A 23,332-nucleotide genomic window follows, 5' to 3' on the forward strand; every position below is an offset into this window, starting at 1 on the left:
GCTATGTTGGCCCAAAGAAACAAGAATTCAGGAAAGATGGGAAAAACCAGAGTTGTGGTTCTTACTGGTAAATTTCCAATCCTCCCTGAATTCAAGTAACTGTGAGTAATGGGAAGCAGCTAGAAATGATTCACTAATTTAAAAATAATTTTTGTATAAATCCTCCTCTGATGGTTCAAGTGGCACCATGCTACATCAGTCAAACACAGTGCTGCTCTCAGCACTCTTAGTTCCTGTTGGTGGAGAGGGTTATTTTGAAGGCAGTGATCACCAGAGGTGATAAACATAAGGATGAGGGAAACATAGGAAGGGGGAGGGAGACAGAGAGAACGAACGAATATGACTGAATGAACCTATGCCCTGATACTTGCAAGCCAGTTAACAATGGACCAAAACAATCACTGAGAGAAGAAAAGGGTTTAACCTGTGTAGTGAAGGCCAGCCTTAGAACTGATATTTAATAAAGAGCAGAGGGAAGGGGAGAGAGAGAGAGGGAGGGAGGGAGGAAGCAAATCAGTAAACAAGTGCTACCTCAAGAAGGTAGGAAAATATAATTCTTGCCCACTGGGACAAAAAGGAATCAGGACTAAGATATAATGACCTACCTATATTAAGAAAAATGAGATGACCAGAGTTACTTTATCATCCTTTTTACCGTCCCACATGTATGAAAGTAAATATTTTCTCTTTTGAGCACAGATTTAAAGCAACCTTGGTACAACATCATCTCCTAACACAGTTAACTACCAAGGTGAAATCAAGGTTTTCAAATTCAAGTGATAGATGTTTCTAATTTTAAAAAAAAGCTACTGGCTTAAAAAAACTTTTAAAGCTACGATCTGGGGGTGTTTGTACCTCACATCTCCAACTATACACAATATATTACTTAGATGTCATGATAAAGTTTTCCCGCAGGCAATTTTCTTCTGCCATTGGGTTTTCACATGACCCCAAAATTCAGTATAGAAAAAATGTCTCTTCTTATAAAAATCCACATAGATTAGTAAGTGTGTTAGGAAACTCACTCATTCCAGGCTCAGTCAAGTAGCTGTAGCGCTTACGTAAAGCCAACGATGCAAAGCTCTGTCGTCTATCCATTTTCTCGGTCTGGAAAAGAAAAAGAAGAGGAAGATTATGTTCCACTTCCTTGTGACATTTTCATCATTTTGAAACATTCTGTAGAATGGCATGTTGATATCTTGTTTATCCTTATTTTTCTTCTTACGGATTTTCCTCAGGGAAATGCTAATTTCCTACTGTGATTCTACAACCCCACCCCAATTCTTAGCCAAATAACCATCATTTCGCAAAATATAAGAGCACCAACACAGCAGACTACAGGGAACTACAAATAAAAGACAAGCATTACAGAGACTTCTGATGCTGAGCAGTAAATTTTCCCAAATTTGTTTGTATTGAAAGCACATATATCATGATGTACACTCACTCGTTGTGAGTACATTCAAGGAAAAAAGGCACACAAAGTTTATTATTACGATTACTGCTGTTGTTTCTATATGTTAATAGGCATAAAGTGTAGACAAGGAGATTAAAAAGAGGTTAATGGTTTTACTGAAGTAATGTTACTGAGTCTTAAGGCTACTGATTCTGTTTATTATTACTGAGGTGTGAGTTTTAAAAATCCAGTGACCTGATAACTTGGAGAAATACTAGGAGATAACTTATAAGAAAAAATTTATTTAAAACTTAATTGAATGGGCCTCCCTGGTGGCGCAGTGGTTGAGAGTCCGCCTGCCGATGCAGGGGATACGGGTTCGTGCCCCGGTCTGGGAGGATCCCATATGCCGCGGAGCGGCTGGGCCCGTGAGCCATGGCCGCTGGGCCTGCGCATCCGGAGCCTGTGCTCCGCAACGGGAGAGGCCACAAGAGTGAGAGGCCCGCATACCGCAAAAAGAAAAAAAAATAAAAATAAAAAAATAAAACTTAATTGAACAATTATACTCTTAAAAAATGGCCAGATAAATTTCTTTAAATAGAATATCAAATATTTGTCAGTAGCCACTGAGCGCATATTTTATAGTACATAAAACATGTAAAATGTCATATATTACCATCATCTTTGATTTAAAAGTTATAACAGTGGATACTAGGTGAAAATATGCACAAATGTATATTTATCCATGCCAATCTATCACATTTAAAAAATGCTTAAAGAACTTTAGTTCCTCTTTTTAAGTCATTAGCTGGATTTTAATTCTATTGATTGTACTAAAGTATTCTTCTGTACATGTGGAAGAGTAAATTATTCTTTAAGAAAACATATGTATCCTTTACCTCATTTAAGCTAAGATCTGCAAAAATGTAATACATTTCCCACACTTCAGCCCTCTGCAACTTCTTTTATACAGATTCCATTTCTATTCTATCTCTAAAAGAGTAAAAGCAGAAGTGTTCATATTACCTCATCCTCTTGATCTGACTCTGTCTCCTTTTGGTTCCAAGATGCATTGCAGAGACAAGGAATATTATAATGGACAGCAGGGAAAAGAATATCAGGATATGAAAAGGACTGAGTAGGGAGCACAAAATGCAAGCTGCTGTAGAAAGCAAAGCAAACCAAAAGAAGCCAACAAAACATATCAAAGCTATACATTCATGGCAAATTAATGTGTGACATTATTTGAAAACAAACAAAATCTATGAACTACCAGCAGAAGCAGAAGCAATAAACAGAGGACTCCATCGTACAAACCATAAGAATCTGACACCACAGTCACAAGACTCAGTCAGTCTACACAAAGAGACTAATAAAACTTGAGTTTCAAGAGCTTCAATCATGTTACAAAGCATTCCTTAATTGCATACCAAGGGCCCACTTCTTCAAGGCCAGGGAAAGAAAGTTAAAATAAACCAGTATTAAAAGATACCTTTTTCTGTGCAGGCAGAGTGATGTTTAAGTTGCAAACAGCTGTTTGAGGCAGTCCTTTTGTTGTCTTTGGTTCTTTCAGAAAAGACAGACGACCACAGGGCTCTTGGCTGGTGTCTCTAATCTAGAAGAATTTAGGTAGTTGACAGTTACAGAAAGAGACTTTTCTGAGGATTCCCATGTGCACAAGAGTTAAGCATGTTTGTTTTATGGAGCCCTTTGAGAACCAGGAATAGTAAAGGGAAAAGGTGATAACGATTACATGTCAGCCGACATAGTCACATTTAAACTTGGCAAGATTTAGGTTAGAATGCCCAATTCCTAGTCTAAACACAGGAGTGTTAGGTCTGCTGGTCTCATCCTGACAATCCAGTGTATAGTCTGAGTTATATGTATTTTCTTCCTGTCTAATAATTACCTTTTTTCAAAGCCTCAGTTTTAGCAACCATAACAGCAGCAAATAGTAATAACAATAAAACAATTCTCCTGTGTCCTTTGGTTCTCTGAGGAGGAAGATGGTCTCTCCAGAATGTCCCCGGGTTCCACCAGAAATAAAGATGAAACTTGAACATTCAATTTGGATTTCATCCATTATTTGATTACTGAGCATTCCAGATATGATGCATTTTGTTATTCTAGATTGCTTGGTCTTACAAACATTTGCCTAAATATAAATGATCATTTAGCTGTTTAAAAGGTAGAGACTCTTTTTACTCTTTCCTGGCTCAAAAGTACACTCAGGTAGAACTAGGACGAAAATCTGACTTTGTTCCTATGAATTTAAGTTTGGTGGGATATATCCAACTGAATACATCATTAGAATCTTTTTTATTCTTTAAGAGCATTTAAAAAAAAAATCCACAGAGTCTCTCTTGAAGGTGATTTACCTTGATGGAAAATGGCAGTCTATTTTCTTTGAAAGCATAAAAGTTAAAAACAAGTTGCTGTCCTCCTTTGGTAAGTGCGGCCAGGTTTCCATAACAATCAACATAAATAGGCTTTCCTTCCAGAACCTTTTGGAGTAAAAGAAATACATAATTTAATGTTAAATGGAAAGAATTCTGAGATTTTAAATCATATAACCTTAAAAGACCGACATGTTTCTATGTCACATTTGTCTTGTCATTGGGAAATTACTTCTGGTGGTGCTATTTGCCACAAAAATAACTCTATCGGTTCACAATTAGTAACTGCGATTGGAAACTGTAACGTGGACATGTACAAGACAGAATTATAGATTTATTTCTATTCTACCAAATATAAATATAGATTTATTTCTATTCTACCAACTTTAAACATAGTTGAGAAAGTGCCTGATATCAACCACTTATCCATAGAGTTTGAAAGTTTTTTTGGACTCTTAGATACTTATCCAGTGATTGAAAAAGGAAAATCATGGTGATGTGTCTAGACAGTGAACGTGAAAATAACTCAAGTAGCCACAGGAAAATCACGACCATGACCTAGATTCATTGGTACTACATTTTAACCAACTAAGATAACCTCGAAGACATTTAAAATAATTTGAGAGTGAATCTGTATCACATTTTAAAACAAAAACTAAAATCAATAATGTATTTGATATTTATAGTACATGCTGTATTATGACCTCAAAATAAAACTCAATGTCTGGAGAATGTAACTGAATGCACTTGCTGTAAACAAGGTACCTCAATATCTTTGCTTCTTGCAACTTCCTCAAAATTCTCTTGCTGCTCTAAAGTTTTGTCCACTTTATCATCTGTCATGCAGAAACATCGCAGAGAGGATTCTACAGGATCATTCATTTTGGCAAAAACAACAAACTTGGCCATATATGGAACACATATTAATTCTCTGTACAGTTGTGTGGCTAACCCCACAGTTTCTAAAACTTGATGGCAGTCTGCAAGCCAAAATCTGAGGGAGACAAAAACAAAATATCAAAAGTATAAAAATAAGGAGATTTCAAAGCCAAATCTTAAAAAGATTCACCATTAAAACAATTAAGAGTATATAAAGGAACTAAACCAAAACATTAACTTGTTCATTTGAACAAACAGCAAAGATATTTACTCTGTTTATCAAATACAGAAACCCTACATTTATTATGCTTTTGCTAAGAAAATACTAAGGATTTTTCTCCTCTATTTTCTTTTCCATAAAATTCTTTTTCCCCTCTTACACATACCCATGACAAGCCTTCCTTTCTACTCCTGCTTCAGAGTTTATTACTTCACCATTGGAAGGAACAAGAATTTTATGGGGGAAAATGGGAGAGAAAGGAAGATCCTATCCGTTTTTATGGATTGCTAAGAAGCAAGTTTACCACCTTACAGCTCCCTGTGAGAACCGGATAAGATGACATCCAAGTGAATTTAAAATTTCTGAGTTAGGCCCAACTTCACCATCAGCATTTTACAGAACAATCATACTGGTATTGAGCACAATTTTTACTTTCCAAAAGGTAATAAAAATAATTCCTAGTACTTTTTGGAATCCTTTTGTTTCCATACCTGGCTGAAACATTGGTTGTAAAAGAGACACAATCCTTTATAAACGTCAAAGGAGTAGTTCCTGTGATGTCTTCCCACTGAGCAGGCGATGTGCCCCCTAAGAGAACAACACCAGATATGTGACTTTATTATAGGAGATGCTCCTTGTAAAATTTTTAACGTCATCCTGTTTTTTCTGTATAGCCAGTAACTCGCAAAACTTCAGCACTTTCATTAATGACACGTACGAAAGATAGTTCTCCTCTCTACTCTCCTTTCATACTTTTACCAGCCTATAGTGACCTCCTTGTAAGATAATATTAGGTTAGGAAAAAAATTACCTTTCTGTTTGTCTGGATACTAATGAATGGCTTCAACTTGGGGCACACAAGTTTAAGCCATTCATTTTAAGCCACAATTTACATGTGCAAAGATTGTTGCAGATAGTATAATTCTTTTTTTATTTTTTATTTTCTTTAATTTTATTATTATTATTTTTTGCTGTACGCGGGCCTCTCACTGTTGTGGTCTCTCCCATTGCGGAGCACAGGCTCAGCGGCCATGGCTCACGGGCCCAGCCGCTCCGCGGCATGTGGGATCTTCCCGGACCGGGGCATGAACCCATGTCCCCTGCATTGGCAGGCGGACTCTCAACCACTGCACCATGAGGGAAGCCCATTCTTTTATTTTTTAAAAAAGTCAAGAACTATCAGGAAAGTTAAGATGAAAGTCATTTTGTACTTCCTGAATCATTTAATTTTCCAGGCTAAAAGGGGAACCAGCTGTTAAAGTTACTCTTCAGAAAAAACAAACAAACAGGAAAACCTATCTTTAAGTTATAAACTCATGTTAGGTTAATCAAATGATGAATTAGCTCTGGATTCCGGGTGCTTATCACAAAATGTGTTCACCTAAGTCCTGCATATTTAGTCTATTGGATTACACTTGTGAATAGAGTAGGTGAGAAGAATCATATACTCACTTGGCTCTTCCCTACTCCTGGTGCTCTGTGGGAGCCTCTGTTTCCCCCAAAGTCCATCCAATTTCCTATAGCCTAAAAGGTGTTGCTAGTCACCGAGAGATTACCTAGATGCTTCAGTAGATTCAATAATACCTCAATCACCTTAAAAAAGCACTACTATTAACACTAAACTTAATAGGAAAAATGATACCACTGAAAAATGTCATGCTATCAGCATCTTAAAGAAATAATTACAGGGATAATAGAGATGAGGTGATGGACAAGTAAAATGTTTTATTCTTTTTTTTTCCTACTCTTATAATGTTGGCAGGGATGTTCAAAGGTTTTCCATCTTTGTACAGAATCATTGTGAAAGCTATAGCATTAATAGCAAAAACAGCAACAACTTAACCAAACCTGTAATGCTACAGAGAAGGCGCAGATTGGGTGTGGTGTCTCCCTTGTACCCGTTGGAGACACCTTCTCCGGAGGCTGGGGGCACTGGAATGGTCATTGTGATAGGCTTATGGAATTTCCTTCTTCTTGGTTCCACAGTGACAATTGGGCTAAATGTTGCTTTGTTTCCAAGGATCTTTTTCACAGTTTCATCTGGAACAGGCTGGGCCTAGAGACAAGAGAAAGGACCTTAAATGAAAGTGGACATTTTTCACTTATCAGCAAGTTGACTTTTTAACTGAGGAGAAAAAAACCAAAAACCGCCAAAAAAATGTCTTTCTTCTGCTGTTAACATTCTTGTGTATGCCTTCTGATGGCCACATGTATGGGTTTCTGGTAGTTATACATCTAAGAGCCAAACTGCTATTTGGTACACATACGACCACCATTATGACATAATTGCCAAAATGTTTTCCAAAATGCTGGTTGCGGTACCAGTTTTTATTCTCACCAGCAGGTGTGAGTGTCCTAGTTGTTCTGCGTATTTGCCAACACTTGGTATTGTCAGTCTTTTATTATGTTAGATATTTTATTGAGTCACGTTTAACATTTTAATATGTTTATCGGTATTTGGAAATGGAAGAGAACATAACTTTCCAGAAATTTTGTTATTTTAAAGAAATCTTATTAAAAATTTTATGGGGCCAAAAAAAAGTCTTTCTTTTTCATCCTTTCTCACTATTTCAGGAAGGCATAAACCAAAAACAAAAACAACCTAACACTGTAGCAGGACCTACAGCTAGAGTACGTCCCCAGTAGAACACAGACGCCATGGGCTTGCATGAAAGAGACAGGACGTCAGATCTCATGGCACAGAAACCTCTCAGTCTAATCCAAAGGACAACAAATACCGAGTCCAGTATTTTTTAAATCTATGCAGGGCGTTCAGTAAAACATTACAAAGGCAACTTGTACCCTCAATTTTTATTGAGGTTTCTAGAGTTAAGTAACAAAAACGTGTACAAGATTTCAAAGGATATCAAGTCTAGTCTAGCAATTCTTTTCATTTCTTTGCAATTTGGTAGAATATTCAACGTGGGAGACAGTTGCAGGGAACTTCACACTACTGAAATGTAAGGTGGTACCTTTAGCTCCAAATGTTTACTGAACTTTCAGTTAAACTATTAATTACTATATTAAGTAACAACACAAATTAAGTTATTTCAGGTTATTTTCCTTATTCAGTAAGAAAAAAAAGTACTGGTTAATTTCTAACAGAAATGAATAAACGGAAGAAAGACCATTCTTGCCAAGATTTTCAGCCAGCTTTCCAAACCAAAACAAGTTCCAACTGGTTTGGTTAAAACCCAGCATTTATGATTTACTTGAACTAAAATCTGAAAGCTTGCAAGTTTCACTATTATAGATTTTTATGATGTGGCATATTATAAACCAAATCAAATATATTTTGTTTCTTTAATGGTATATGTGCTGTTTGGTGCTTTGTTGCTCCACATACTGAAACCAATAACCTATGGTTAAAAAAATGATCTTTCATGAGAAACCAAGTGATGCATCTAAACAGAAAAACCCTAAAATATGTACCTTTTTTTATAAGCCAGTATGCTAACTTTATACTTAATACTTTTTATTTAAAACAGTTAATGATTCCCAAAATGGCCCAAATGCTTCGATTAGCAATATATCATAAGGATGAGTCATGACAGCAGTTTTCAGAGCAGAACATGCTCACATGCTCTCTCCATGTACCAAAGAGGACAACTTTTTGTGAACATTACCTGGAGGCCCACTCGAATTCTTTTGGTTAAAGCACCCTCTGGGAAAGAAGCCTGGACGAGGGGCACAGTGGTGCTGCTCAGAATTCCACCTTCAGGACCAATCTGATTGCTTTCCTGCTTAATCCGTGAAACCACTGCGAAATACTGGGGGAAATCCTTAGTGATAATCCTGCAGATACGCTTTTTCCCTAACTCTTCTGGGCTATCAAGTTCTGAAAAGAAAAATGAATGAAAAAGCCATGAGAATAAGCCTATCTACCCAATACCTTGAGACAAAATGATATGTAATATTGATAGTTAAAATTATATAGATTCAGTAGTATAAACAGGTTTTTTTTTGGTTTTTTTTTTTTGCGGTACGCGGGCCTCTCACTGTTGTGGCCTCTCCCGTTGCGGAGCACAGGCTCCGGACGCGCAGGCTCAGCGGCCATGGCTCACGGGCCTAGCTGCTCCGCGGCATGTGGGATCTTCCTGGACCGGGGCACGAACCCGTGTCCCCTGCATCAGCAGGCGGACTCTCAACCGCTGTGCCACCACGGAAGCCCAGTATAAACAGTTTTATGATAAAGAGAAAACTATAGTGACCTTAAAATAATACCAAGCTTTGCAAAAATATTATAAAGCTATTCATGTACAGTATTTGTAGAAAAATATTTCTACTGAAGAGGAATAAACATTTTCAAAAACTGGCATTTTACCACACATGGACAAATTTCTACTCTTCAAGAAGGAATACCTTAATTCTGTGCTTCTTTACAATAACCTGTCCTCAAGATGCCCAAAGTAAGAATGAGTCAGAAAAAAGTAAGGCCTCATAAGAAAGGAAAAAAAAAAAAAAGAAAGTAAGCACTTCAGTATGTGTGAAAGGCTCTAGAACTTTATTTGAAAACCTCTTTAAAATATTTTAAAATTACCCAAATGATTTGTATCATCATCACCAATTTCTGTCTGCTCATCAATGGCCCTCATACATCAAGCTCAACCTATTTACAAGTGGACACATCTTCTTCCTTTCTGTCCACCTGCAGACCTACTTCTTGCCTTGTAGTCCTAACTCTGGTCGATTTATTTTACACTTTGCCCAGTCCTCCAGTCCAATAGCTTTGACTGACTGACTTTATACTTCGCATCCAAAGGTCAAAGTTCCATTGATTCTATCTTGGAAGGGGCTTGCTCTCCTGCCACCCCTTGTTCAGATGCGTAGATTACCGGCACCACTGCTTAGCCGTCTCCCTGTCACTCGCCTCTCCTTTGCTCCAGTCTACCTCCCGTGGTGCAGCCAGATGGGTTTCTTTCAAAAGCCCAGCTTTATGCAGAATTCTGGTAGGCTTAATTGAAATAAACCATTTAAAAAATCGTATGCAATAATATTTGAGAGTAACCAAGAGTATTTTGGAAAAGTAGATTTGTGAGGGGGAATTTGTAAGATTTGAAAACTTAACCTAGAAGTATCACAATAAAACAGATATAGAGAGACATAAAAATAGATAATAATAGACAAATAGGTCAGGGGGACAAAAACAGAGAATCAAGAAACAGATTCAACTTTATCAGGACTTCTCTGGTGGTGCAGTGGTTAAGAATCCACCTGCCAGTGCAGGGGACATGGGTTCAAGCCCTGCTCTGGGAAGATCCCACGTGCAGCAAAGCAACTAAGCTGGTGCGTCACAACTGCTGAGCCCACGCTCTAGAGCCCGCGAGCCACAACTACTGAAGCCCGTGCGCCTAGAGCGCATGCTCTGCAGCGAGAAGCACGTGCACTGCAATGAAGAGTAGCCCCTGCTCACCTCAACTAGAGAAACGCCCGCGAAGACCCAACGTGGCCAAAAATAAATAAATTAAAAAAAAGAGATTCAGCTTTATATATGTGTATACATAAACACATATACATATATATAGTATATGTGTAAGTCATATATATCTACTTTTATATATGTATTATGTATTTAGTATATTTAAATCAAAGTCATATTTAAACTTCAGTGGGGGAAGTTTAAAAGACAGTGTTGACATAATCAAACATCTATGTGGAAGAACAAAGCTAAATCACTATATATCTTATATATTAATAAAAATTCCAGCTGGACAAGAGACTTAACTACTTAAAAAATTAAAATATTATTAAAAAAAATCAAGAGAATACCTTTTAGCCTTCAATAGGAGAAACTTTCCTACTCAAAATTGGATACCCAGAGGCCTAAAAGTCAGTTCTGACTATAAAAATGTAAAGCTTTCTATGACGAGAATAATAAACTTGAATGACAAAAGGTAGACTGGGAAAAGTAATAGCCACACATGACAAATTAAGAACTAATATGCTCAATATCAATGGCAGCTACAAGTTGATAAGATGACAGAGAAGCCAATGGAAACTAGCAAAATGTTACAAACAGGCGATTCACAGAAAATGGCCAATAAACTTTATATTAAAATATTCAAACTCAGTAATTTATGTGGAAATACCAATTCAAACAAGGTACAATCTCCTGCTACACCCACCTCCTGGTAAGATTAAAGACCAATATCTTGTCGAGAGAAAACGGGGGGAAAACAGATGCTTTTAGTCATTGCTCGTAGGTGTGAATGGCAATAATCTTTTGACAGTGTAACTGGGCATCTTCTATTCAAAATGAAAACACATCTACCCTTGGACCCAGCAATTCCATTCTCTGATGTCTTTCTTACAAAAGCACAGGCAAAGCGGCATTGCTTGTAATGACTAAAGCTTGAAAGAGCCTGTGTGCCCATCAGTAAGGGCTTGGTTAGATAAGTCACGGTTCACCCACACTCTCGCACTGCTACAACGAGTGAAGAGGAGGATTCAGATTCGTCCATTTACCAAATATTTACTTTGGACCCACTATGTGCAGGCACTCGTCTAGTCACCAGGGATACAGCAGAGAGGAAACTAAAGTCACCGCTCACAGGGAGATTACATTCTAATTGGGGTAAGGGGGGAAGGGCACACACCACTGAGCACATAGGAAGAAAAAAATAAATCAAGGGGAGGAAATAGAATGTGACGGGGGGTGGGGGTGGGGATGATCAGGAAACACCTCTCTGAGGAGGTGACAGGAGAGGTGAGCTCGGAGGGAGGGAGGGAGCCAGGCAGGTAGTGATGGACCTGTATAAAGTCAGGAAGGAAGCAGGAGGCAGAGCAACGTGCATAGTGTGATCCTTTTTAGAGGAAAAGTGTAATCCGTATGTTTGTATATATATATTTTTAAATTTATTTATTTTATTTATTTTAGGCTGTGTTGGGTCTTCATTGCTGCGCACGGGCTTTCTCTAGTTGCGGCGAGCAGGGGCTACTCTTCGTTGTGGTGCACGGGCTTCTCATTGTGGTGGCTTCTCTTGTTGTGGAGCACGGGCTCTAGGCACGCGGGCTTCAGTAGTTGTGGCATGTGGGCTCAGTAGTTGTGGCACGCAGGCTCGGAAGTTGTGGCTCGTGGGCTCAGTAGTTGTGGCACGCAGGCTCTAGAGTGCAAGCTCAGTAGCTGTGGCTCACGGGCTTAGTTGCTCCGCAGCATGTGGGATCTTCCTGGACCAGGGCTCGAACCCGTGTCCCCAGCATTGGCAGGCGGATTCTTAACCACTGCACCACCAGGGAAGTCCCTGTTTGTATGTTTTTATAAGAGAAATTTGCAGAAGAAACCTTCTAGGCTATTAACACTGGGAACTCGAGTTGGAGGTGAGAATAGGGTGGGAAATAAGATAGCACTACCTTTGGGTTTACCTAGCTGGGGTGGTTTTAGTTGCTACAAAACAAAGGGGAGATTTCCACACTTCAAGGAGGGGTGTTGGTTTCACTTTTGTTGTTTGCTACTCACAGAAGCCTCTTTTCATTTTTCTGATACCTACAGCACATGCCTACCGTCCCTCCACTATGAACACGTTTGCCGCCTCTGTTAGACACAGGGCTGAGATAGTGGCGTATTCCACACAGAAATGTGCAGAATGGTAAAATGGATGGTTAGGTAATTGGATCAGAGACATCTTCTCATTTTACAGATTAACCACCACCAAATTAACTGTCAACTAGGAGAGAAATAGGGTTCACCCCAGATCAAAAATGGAACTGGAATCTTGGTCCTTTTTGTTTTCTAACCATCTCCTTCCCCCGCGCTCTGTCAAAACCTAAATACTGAGTCTCTAGTGAAGGAAAAGAAAACAAAGGTAAAGAGTTAAAAAAAAAAAAAAAGCTAGTATAGAAAAACAGGAATGAATCAAAGTTTGCTCAGGAAAATATTCTGGGGAAGTTTTCACCTATTCAGCAATTGATAGAGAATAAAAGTTTTCCGTACAGAGCAGGTATATTTCCTTTCCCATGATTTGGCTTATTTTAAAAAGTCTGGGGCTTCCCTGGGGGTGCAGTGGTTGAGAATCTGCCTGCCAGTGCAGGGGACACGGGTTCGAGCCCTGGTCTGGGAAGATCGCACATGCCGCGGAGCAACTAGGCCCGTAAGCCACAACTACTGAGCCTGTGCGTCTGGAGCCTGTGCTCCGCAACAAGAGAGGCCGCGACAGAGGCCCGCGCACCGCGATGAAGAGTGGTCTCTGCTCGCCGCAACTAGAGAAAGCCCTCACACAGAAGGGAAAACCCAACACAGCCATAAATGAATGAATGAATGAATGAATGAATGAATGAATAAGTAAATAAATAAAATTTAAAATGCAGTGTCAAATCAGTTTATTAAAAAAAAAAAGTCTGAATTCCCAGAGTTCATAACTCATGCTGCAACTGAAAAAGTTCTGATAATTTGTTTAAATTGCCGTGCAACTCATCACCATCAGCTAAGTAGATACTTTTTAATTTTCAGCTGCAAACCTGTGATTATGGTCTCCTTTAGAAAAGACTTAGGACTCCACACAGTGCAAGCAGTTTACACGGACTCTGCCATGAAATTACACCCTTCAAACAAGACAGATTTCCTAACACTGCATGTAACAAGCATGTATCCTGTGAGTATTAAGATTATTCGGGACCTCCCGGTGGGAGTGAGGCATCTTTCGGAGGAATTGTGATCATGTGCACTTCTCAGCTGCTTGTGTGTGTGCACATACATTTGTGAGGCGTTAAGGTAGAGACAGATGTATCACCCCTGGAAACTAATAGCAGTGGATTGGGAAGAACTACACTTGGCGTAGTAGAGGTCGCCTGGCCACACTTATGCCATCTTACCTTGGATGAAGCATTAAGGCCACCCCAAAAAGAAGGTGAGGGGGTACCCCTCAGATGCAGCAGATGAGTGGTAAATGGAGAATCTCAGTTTTCTAAGTCCACACTGAATTTCTGACATCTTTCAGGATTTGCCAGTGACTCAGGGACCCTCTGTGTTGTACTCACTGTATTTTGAAGCTTTTAGCAATTCCTCTGTCACCATTAAAACTTGCATAATTATTGACCTTCAATGTGTATTTTAATGGGTACTTTAAAGATAAGGCTTAACCTAATGCAATAACTAATGTGTGGCTATTACGCATTGGCGTCTCCATGCCCCGATTTTTAAGTAGAATCATACACCTTCTTGAATTACTCATATTCCCAGCCCTCTGCATGATGAAATGGAGAAAAGATATCTTCCCTTAACCAGATTACATTCTGTATATATGTATACTTAAAATATTTTTAACTTTTTTCCTCTGAGAATAAAAGTTAATAGAAATGTAAAAATACTAATATTAAATATTGGTTTATAATCTTTTCAAGAGCTACAGTTGAAGGCTGGGCCATTACACTCTAGGATATCTGCACAAATAAGAAAGTAAATGATGTGGATAAGTAGGTAAACGTGAGGAGGGAAGAGGAAGAGGTGAAACCAGTAAAGTCACTACAGGATGCTACGGCCTGGACGCCTACCACAAGATTTTATTGGCTATCATAGGACAAAGGTTAGATAAATTATGATATATTCATACTATGGTATACTGTGCTATATTGCTATTTGTAAACTAAAAAGGTGTATCAAAAAAGTCAGATTTCCAGGCAAATAGGAATGAAGTTTGATCATGTAAAAATGAGCAACGCCACTATTCTGTCCAGGACTGAATTTAATCGGAGTTTAAAATGGTCTGTTACTTAGACCAGAGAAGCAGGAAGATATTACGAAGAATCTTTGCTTTGTTCCCACCCTTTACATACAGAGATAAACTCAACCAAGTAATGTGCACCACAAACATGGTGGCTGGATCATATTCCTACCCACAGAGAACCTAGCTCCCAGAGGAGTGTGCCCCAGACTGGCCAGATCAGAAGCAACACCGGTGCTACCTATTAAAAGCAGAGATTCCTGGGCTTCTCTCATGGAGATTCTGAGTTGGTAGGGCAGGGGTGGAACCTGAAATTTCCATACTCAACTCAGGTGACTTTATGACTTGACACATTTGAGAAGCGAGGTCTTAGTAGACTCTCACCCTGTATCTGTCCTTAAAAATCCAGAACCCAAATTATTAAAAATATGACAACAAGATCCCATGAAAAACAACTCAAGGATGTTTCAATATGAGAAGAGGAGCTTATGGGGCAACAATAAATATCTACTAGTTTAAAATAGTTTTATTTTTAAAAGGATATACTAAACCACTCCATAGCTATAGAATTAAAGGAGGCCAGGGCATAAAAAAATATTAAGAGCTTTTTACCTTTCAGGGTGATTCATAATGCCTAGACTATGAAGGAACCCTGGATCCCTCTCTCTTTCTCTCTTTTTAATTTGTTACTAGCAAAGTTTCCTCTCTCTCTCTCTCTCTCTCTCTCTCCTCTCTCTCTCTCTCTCTCTCACACACACACACACACACACACACACACATCACAGGGAAAAGAGAGAGGTGAGTTCTGAAATAGGTTTGGCCAGGAAGAAGGTTAAAATGTACACTTACTGCATTTCTACTTTGTGGCGGGTCAATTACTATCTTGCCCACATAGCATTTTGGTAAAGTAAGTGTCTGAAATTCAGAGAGGTTAAGTGACTTACCAAACTGACTTAGCTGGTCTGCTTTAGAGCTGAGATTAGAACCTAAGGCCAGGTTGGGGGAACGGATGAAATCACACAGGCATGGACTCCAACCACCACTTAACACAGTGTCTTTGCAGACTAGCTGGCACGTGTGTAGTGGTTGATAAATGGATGAGTAATGGATAGATGTGCAAACACCCTGGTCCAAAAGGTGACATGACTTCTTATGGGCCCACTCCAGGAGCACAAAGCTCTCATGATAGTGGCACTTTCTGCTGCATAAGAAATGGAAGCTAATGTTCTACAGCATTCTTGCCTCGCTGATGAATGATAAATTTCTTAAGTATCTTGTAACTCCTTTAGTTTATTTGTAAAAGTTGGGACAGCATTCTCTGTAACAGATTTTGCAACAGAGCAAGAAGAATCATAAAATGCTTTGCAAATATGAATAAGTGTGAAGGTCATAATACAATGAATCATAAATAACAGGATTGAAATCATGTTCCCACAAAATGAGTTTTTCTTAAAAGCATTCAAATGATCACACTGATTAGTTCTGCCTCACTCTTACATGCACTAAATGTCTTGATAACATGGTCCAATGGGGCCATGACTCTCTTTCCTGTATGGAATTTGTTTTCTGAAGGCTGTTTGTGATCTGGTCAGGTTTGAGTGTGAGCAGTCTATAGAAGGAATACAACCTCGAGTTTTCACAAAGGATGATTTCTTTATCTAGGGTTTAATTTCTGGTTATGTGAATGTTCTCTCAGCTTGCTCTTCTACGAATGGAGTATTTGATACTGAGCGGTGGGAAAAAAATGGGAGTCTTAGAATGTCAGAATTCAAAAGGGCATTTTTCAAAACTGTTAATCGATTTCCCCAACAGATGGTGTTGTGTACAACGTGAAACTACATATTTCACTTTTCAGTGCTCAACTACTTTTATAAGCAGTTCTTAAGATCTCTAAGGAGGAAGGATTCTTCTACTAGTAAATATCATATTCTTTCCCATGATGGCTTATCATAGGATATTGAATATAGTTCCCTGTGCTATACAGTAGGACCTCATTGTTTATCTGTTCTATATATAGTAGTTTGTATCTGCTAATCCCAAACTCCCAGTCCAACCCAACCCCTGTCCCCGTTTCCCCTCCGGCAGGCACAATTTTAAACATGTTGAATTGAACTTTGTGAGTTTAACTCAAGTAAGGTGTTAATTGAACTTACAAAGTGGATTCAATTTGGTGTGTTTTAAAGATGCTGTTTTTGTGGGGAGCAGAACGAGTATTTTTTTGTTTTGCGATATCTTTCTCTCCTGAGAAAACACGAATGAACAAGTGCTAGAACAAGATCTATGTCTGCTGCCAAAGAGAAAAGTTGCCCCGGCCACATGATACCTCAGTGGTAACAGCAGGTTCTTCACACCCAGACCAACTGTCCTCTGTGTCATTCTAGCCTGTTATTTCAGTAGAGCTGCTCTAACACACCTGCTTCATTAGCATAACCACTGATGCCTTTATCTCTGAGGTTGCTAGTGCCACAAATGACTCTTGATTCCACCTTATTCTGCAATGACAGTTTTTCCTGAATACACGCCACGTCCTTTGGAGTCATACAAGAACTAGGAGGGTACCTTGATTCATAATGGAAAACTTAAGTCGCAGCTGACATTCATGTCACCTTTTGTTCCACACAAAGCACTTTCATAGGCATCCTTCATTTGAGAAGACACAGAGGCAAGGGAGTATTGAAGAAAAACAACTAGATTTGGAGTCAGAAGTCTAGATTTTGGAATTCTAGATCTGTCTACTTACTATTTCCTGACTGGGTGGTAGTCATGGGGTAACCATCATCAACTGTGACCAGGGATTCCACTAGCCCTGGAGTTGTCCTCATGGGATCTGGAAATGTGTCCATGTGGAGTGGACACAGCCTTGTAGGCAGCTAGACAGTAGCTTTGAAAAAATTAGATAAAGGTGTCCCTTTGTCCTGAAGGCCAGTGTCAGAGCAGATGGCTTGGGAAGTGGAAGAGGCAAGATGTCTGCCCCCCTCGCTCTCCTGCACAGCTGTACATGGCAGCCGTGGCTATGGCTAACTTTGAGAGTGGTTCCCCTGTGTCAGACATCATGCTGAGAAATTCACACACATTAGCTCATCTATTTCCCATTAGTTCTCTATGAGCTTAGAGAGATCGAGAGCTTTCTTGGAGTCGCACAGCTAGTAAGCCGTGGAGCCAGGATGGGAATTCCATTCTGTGTGACATCCACATATCGTGATCCTAACGACCACACCACATTGGGCAAATTATCCTCCTCCTTGGACTTGTCTTTCCCTGGAGCTACAATTTGATTGTGAACATGGAAAGGCTTTGCAAGTTTTAAAATACTATAGAACCATAATCTAATCTTTACAATTGTGTTGTTCAGTAAAAAAATCACTGATCAAAATACTGGCTAAGATGCTTTCCAAACATTTGGGTTTTAAGATTTTCAGAGAAGAGGGTGCAACAGGACTAGTTTTAAAAGTAGAATACAGGGCTTCCCTGGTGGCGCAGTGGTTGAGAGTCCCCCTGCCGATGCAGGGGATGTGGGTTCGTGCCCCGGTCCGGGAAGATCCCACATGCTGCGGAGCAGCTGGGCCCGTGAGCCATGGCCACTGAGCCTGTGCGTTCGTAGCCTGTGCTACGCAACGGGAGAGGCCACAGCAGTGAGAGGCCCGCGTACCGCAAAAAAAAAAAAAAAAAAGTAGAATACAGATTAGTTATAAAGTAACATATAGAGTTCATTTATGGAAAAGAGGATTAAAATGAGACATTTATAATAAGACAGGTATTATCAAGGGTCACTTGCCATAGATGACAGATAAGGCTTAATTGTTATGAACTGGGTAAACTGATAGGGTAAATAAAATAATAGTAGAATGATTTATTTCTCTTTTTCTTTAAGGAAGTCTTGAGTGATCTGGTCACTGGCTTATTTTATGTACTATTTTTATCTTGCTAATTAACAGCTATCCAGGGGCACAGAGTGGTGAGGGTAGAAATAACATGAAACCTCCTAAGCCATGCTTATGCTTCTCTCCCCACAAGAAGTTTGACTAGTTGGACCTTGAAGGAAAAAGAAGGGTTGGATTTTTAGAGACATTGATTTTTATTTTTGCCTGTCTGTTTTTAGAGGAGGGATGTTGCAATAAGAGCTAAGTTTCTCTGGGGACAGGACAAGAGTGGTGGTTAGTGGTGCTTGAGCTTGGCATGAAATCTGATTAATTGAGCTTCAGTTATAAAATGTGTGTCTTGGTTCCTTCATTGTTATTGCTTTTATAGATTTAATATATGAAGAAAACCATGGTGCCTTGAAAATTTAGTCCTCAGTTTTCCTTTTGTGGCCCCCAGTGCTTGATTCTTTAAACTTGGAAGTATTTGCATTTCCTTTTAATTGTCTAAAATGGAACCAAACTTTATCTGGTCTTAAAAAATGTGGCAAAGAAACTCTATCCACTATTTCCAAGATAACATGTAGAATCCAGGATAGGGCTATATCATTTCTTTAAAACATCGGACTGATGCCCCTAGTGTGGCAGTGTGGGCATCATTTGTCTAAGCAAAGATAGGACTAACTTCCTATTTGAAAATTGGCTTATTAAAAACAAAATGAAGACATGTCAGTATGAAATCATGGATATCCATTCCATAAATAAACCTTAAAATTAAAAAAAAAATCTGCCTGTGCCTGATACTATAATCTATGCTCAAAAATGAAGAACATATTATTAGAATCCAGTGTTTTTGTCAGAACTGCAGTGTCTAATGAGGTGGCCACTGGCCACAGGTGACTATTTGAAATTAATTATACAAAATTAAAAATTACCTTCCTCACTTGCACTAGTTACATTTCAGGTGCTCAAGGGTCACATGTGACTAGTGATGACTGTTGGATCACACAGGTATGGAATATTTCCATCATCATAGAAAGTGCTATTGGACAACACTCTCTTAGAATATTCAGTATTCTTCCTAAAATATTGTTACTTTCTCAGAACTTTCCCCAAAGTAAACGCTCCTCTTTAAGTTTTTCCCCCAGGAGATTAACATTAATGAAGTTTGGGGGAGAAGAAACAGACTAACAAGAGCTTTCTTCCAGAGAGCTACATATTATTTTTTAATTTGAATTTTATTTTATTCATTTATTTTTATACAGCAGGTTCTTATTAGTTATCTGTTTTGTACGTATTAGTGTATATATGTCAATCCCAATCTCCCAGTTCATCCCCCCGCACCCCCCACCCCCAGAGCTATATATTATAATGAGGTTCCTCCTGCCTACTCTCCAGGATTGGGTGAGTGTCTGAATCAGCACTGTGCCCAATACTGGGGACTCAAAAGTGATTAAGACACGTACTCTGCCCTCAGCTGCTTACAATATCAAGGTAGCTATTGGTTAAAAAAAAAAAGAAATCCTTGTGGAGAGGATGCTGCATTAAAAAACTAGTAATTTACAATAGTATTTAAGAAATACTGGATACATGAAAATATCTTAAAACAGGAAAAAAAACCCTATCCTCTGGAAAACCCATTTATCTTATTCTCTCTATTTTTTATTCTCAATCATCCATATTCTTTCACTCTTTTCAAAATGCTAATTCAGTTCTTTCCCTTAGGATTTATTCACTTTAAAACTTTTGATTATGTTTTCTTATAAATTTCCTTATTAAAAAAACTATATTTCATGCTTTAAAATAAATTAAGGTAATAACAATTAGAAATCTAAATTGCCAATGAAAGTTCCCATCCATCAGAAATTATCTGAAGTTGTGAATGGTACAGGATATAAATGTCAGTATTATGTATAAACATTTAATGTATACTCATTACATGTATAACATTTAAAATGACTATTCTGGATCTTGAAATCTAGAGGTTTGCAGGAATTTCCTTCTTTAGGTTTATTTTCTTCTCCACAGGACACATATTTCTAAAGTAAGTGGGATAGTTAAAAGTTTTTGAGAACAGGTAGAACTAGATTTCAGCCCCCGTGCTGCTACTGAGTTGGGGGTAACCTTTTGACTTGTTTGAACTTCAGTTCCCCCATCTATAAAGTGGGATTAAAACTACCTACTTTGCAGTACTATGCTTTCATTTAAAATTTTCATATATAGAGGCATTTATCAGTGCCTCATGAATGCTGGACTCTCAGCAATGATTAGGTTCCCCCTACCCTGCTGTAAAGACATCTTTAAATTCTTAGTTGGCTGTGATTCGCTGTGTCTTACACAATACCTTTGGCATGACAGTTTTTTCTATGGAATGAATATAATAGTGACAATAGCTGATATTTATCAAGGGCTTAGTCTGCAACAAGGGCTGTATTTGAAAAGCGCTTCACATAATGACTTTATTTCTTCCCAACAGCAACCCTATGAAGTGAGGAAGGTAATCTCCATTTTATAGAAGTAACAGAGGCTCACGGGGATCCAAGAGCTCGTCCGAGGTCTCCCTCAAACACCCTCGAGTCTGTCTAGCTCCTTTGTCCACACTTCACAAGCAGTAGAGACTATGCTAGATGCATTCCAAAAGCTAGTGAACTAAATGCTAAGAGAGTGAATTTTATGGTATGTGAATAATTTCTCCAGTAAAGCTGTTACATAAAACAATTGCTGGATTTGTAGTGATTAGCAAGTCAGTATAAAGATTAGCTTTATTTTATGATGAGATTGCTCTCTCTCTCTCTCTTTTTTTTTTTTTTACATTTTTAAAGGAAAACACTGCACCGAGTACCCACTCTCAAAACAAGTCTATTCCCAATGTCTACCAAGAAAAACTGCTATGATTCTAAGGGTCAGACAGCCTGAAGAAGGTGTGTATGAGAAAGTGACATGATCGCTATAAGCCAGTCTTACCAGGTCAAAGAATAAGACACTGGAAACACCACAGACTCCAATCATTAGCCTGAAACCTATTTTTTAAAAAAACTGATTAGAACCCAGGAGAAATTAAAAATCCATGAGAATACCGAAATAATCTGGGAGAAGACTGAGATAAAAGAAGGGGTACGAAAATAATGATTCCAAAAATAAAAAGTGAACGTATTTTCTTAAAAATGCTCTGCATGCTTTGCATGCCTTCCATTATTATTTCACTCCCTCCTTACACATTTTTGACTTAGAAAACTTTCTTAAGCTTTGGAAAGATTGATACAGTTGATTTAAGACAGAGAATTATCAGAAGATTTATACATTAATATGGGGGGGCGGAGTTTGTTAGATTAAATGGAACTTCATGCCTTAGATGCAGAAAACAATAAGGAACCCGATTCCCAGTTTAAAATACAAACGTGTGAAATTCAAGTACTGTTTCCTTTAGTCTAGCCATTCCTCTGATTTCTTCCTGCAGACATTCATAGAAACAGGGAGTCATTGTAATTACCTTCATCCATGCCATTAAGTAATTCGGTTAAATCTTCATTTTTACTGTCAAACTGATGCTCTTTCCACGTTTCACCATTTTCACTTCGAAGAACAATGAGTTCTCTCTCTTTTCCTCTCATAGACCCAAAGTGAGGGATTTCCACTATGACAGGGCTGGAAAAAAAAAAGCCACATTATTTTGGTATCAAAGGAAATAGGTTTATAGTTTCATACTTTTAAAAGTGTTTCATTGACAGTATTCATTTGAAAATCAGAGGTGCCACTAAGGTTGGGAATGATTTCAAAGCTGCAGAATCATTTGCTAATTAAATAATATATTAGAAACCTGAGAACATGCCATCATTCATTCATTCACAAACAATTCTTGGGGGCCTATCATATGTTAGGCATTTGATTTAATAGGGGGAAAATATTCAGCACACATGAGTAATCGAGGAATTGAAAGTGATTAAAATGGACCATAAGAAAGAAAGTTGGTCCATTTTTTAAAACACAATAGTATATTGTATTATACAAAATGCTCATGATTTAAAAGGACACAGTCGTTTCTTTAAAAAAGAAATTCTGTAAATTGCCTATTTTGAAAGATTACTGATTTTTTTTCCCTTAGCAAGAAAACAATCAATATAACAATCCACTCCTTCCAACGGTCAGTTTTCATAACTTTCATGGCCTGTATAGTCAAGACAGTTTCTTTGATTTTTACGTTGTGAAATGGGCAGCGTAATTTCCTAGCTCTCGTAGGACTGCATAGGAATTAAACTTTCTGAAAAAGCACTATTGGTTTGAAATTGTCATATAATGATCTATTAATTTTTGACAGTGTCCTTTTGCAAAAGAAGGTGAAAAAATGGCTGCAAATTGAAGATAGCCAATCGAGCACAGGAATAATTTTGTTAAATTTTGAAGTAGGATAAATGCTAAAAAAGATGAATGGAAGTAAGCAGACCACAATCACACACAGTTTATGTAGTTGGATTGTGCAGCTTTATTTTATGACATTTAAGTAGACAGTATCATTATTCTCCTACAGAGGTTGTATGTAACCTCACCTCTTAGCCTATGTGTTTATGTACATGTGGTAACAGAAGATACAGGCTTAAATAGGTAATAGCATAAAAAAGGATAGTAGTTGTAATGACCAAATGACATAAATAAAAACATATTAATATTTGATTTATTACAAAAGCATTCACTTAAAATGGGATGATAAATATGAAAATTTTACTTTGGGAAAAATAATTATAATTAATTCAAACTAAGGGTTTGAAAATTTTTTTATAATCCCTTTATTTTTCAGTGGGTAAAAACAAAATCAACTATTCCTAATAGTGTTAGTAATTTCAAGAGTTATTAAGGTGTTTACCTTAGTTTTTAACCACACCTGGTGATTAGACATTAAATTTTTCTTTTTTTGAAAACTAGATACAATCTTT

The 23,332-nt window shown here is 38.2% G+C and overlaps 1 protein-coding gene across 5 annotated transcripts in view; it reads right to left on the bottom strand.

Annotated features, from left to right (window-relative positions):
• ANK3 (ankyrin 3) overlaps nucleotides 1-23,332 on the bottom strand; it is a 514,823-nt gene that overhangs the window by 50,144 nt on the left and 441,347 nt on the right. For 4 of the 5 annotated variants that reach the window (XM_081254083.1, XM_081254082.1, XM_081254084.1 and 1 more), the window contains 8 exons: nucleotides 21,895-22,049; nucleotides 8,518-8,729; nucleotides 6,740-6,947; nucleotides 5,383-5,479; nucleotides 4,558-4,786; nucleotides 3,775-3,900; nucleotides 2,889-3,011; nucleotides 1,026-1,107 (listed from right to left, as the gene is read on the bottom strand). In XM_081254083.1, coding sequence (XP_081110209.1) covers nucleotides 1,026-1,107; nucleotides 2,889-3,011; nucleotides 3,775-3,900; nucleotides 4,558-4,786; nucleotides 5,383-5,479; nucleotides 6,740-6,947; nucleotides 8,518-8,729; nucleotides 21,895-22,049 — 1,232 coding nt within the window. Of the gene's footprint in view, nucleotides 1-1,025; nucleotides 1,108-2,422; nucleotides 2,450-2,888; nucleotides 3,012-3,774; nucleotides 3,901-4,557; nucleotides 4,787-5,382; nucleotides 5,480-6,739; nucleotides 6,948-8,517; nucleotides 8,730-21,894; nucleotides 22,050-23,332 lie in introns of all 5 variants that reach the window. The other variant, XM_081254080.1, reaches the window with a different exon arrangement.

The sequence above is a fragment of the Mesoplodon bidens genome (assembly GCF_964165515.1).
Source record: "Mesoplodon bidens genome assembly, chromosome: 1".
NCBI classification, from domain to species: domain Eukaryota; kingdom Metazoa; phylum Chordata; class Mammalia; order Artiodactyla; family Ziphiidae; genus Mesoplodon; species Mesoplodon bidens.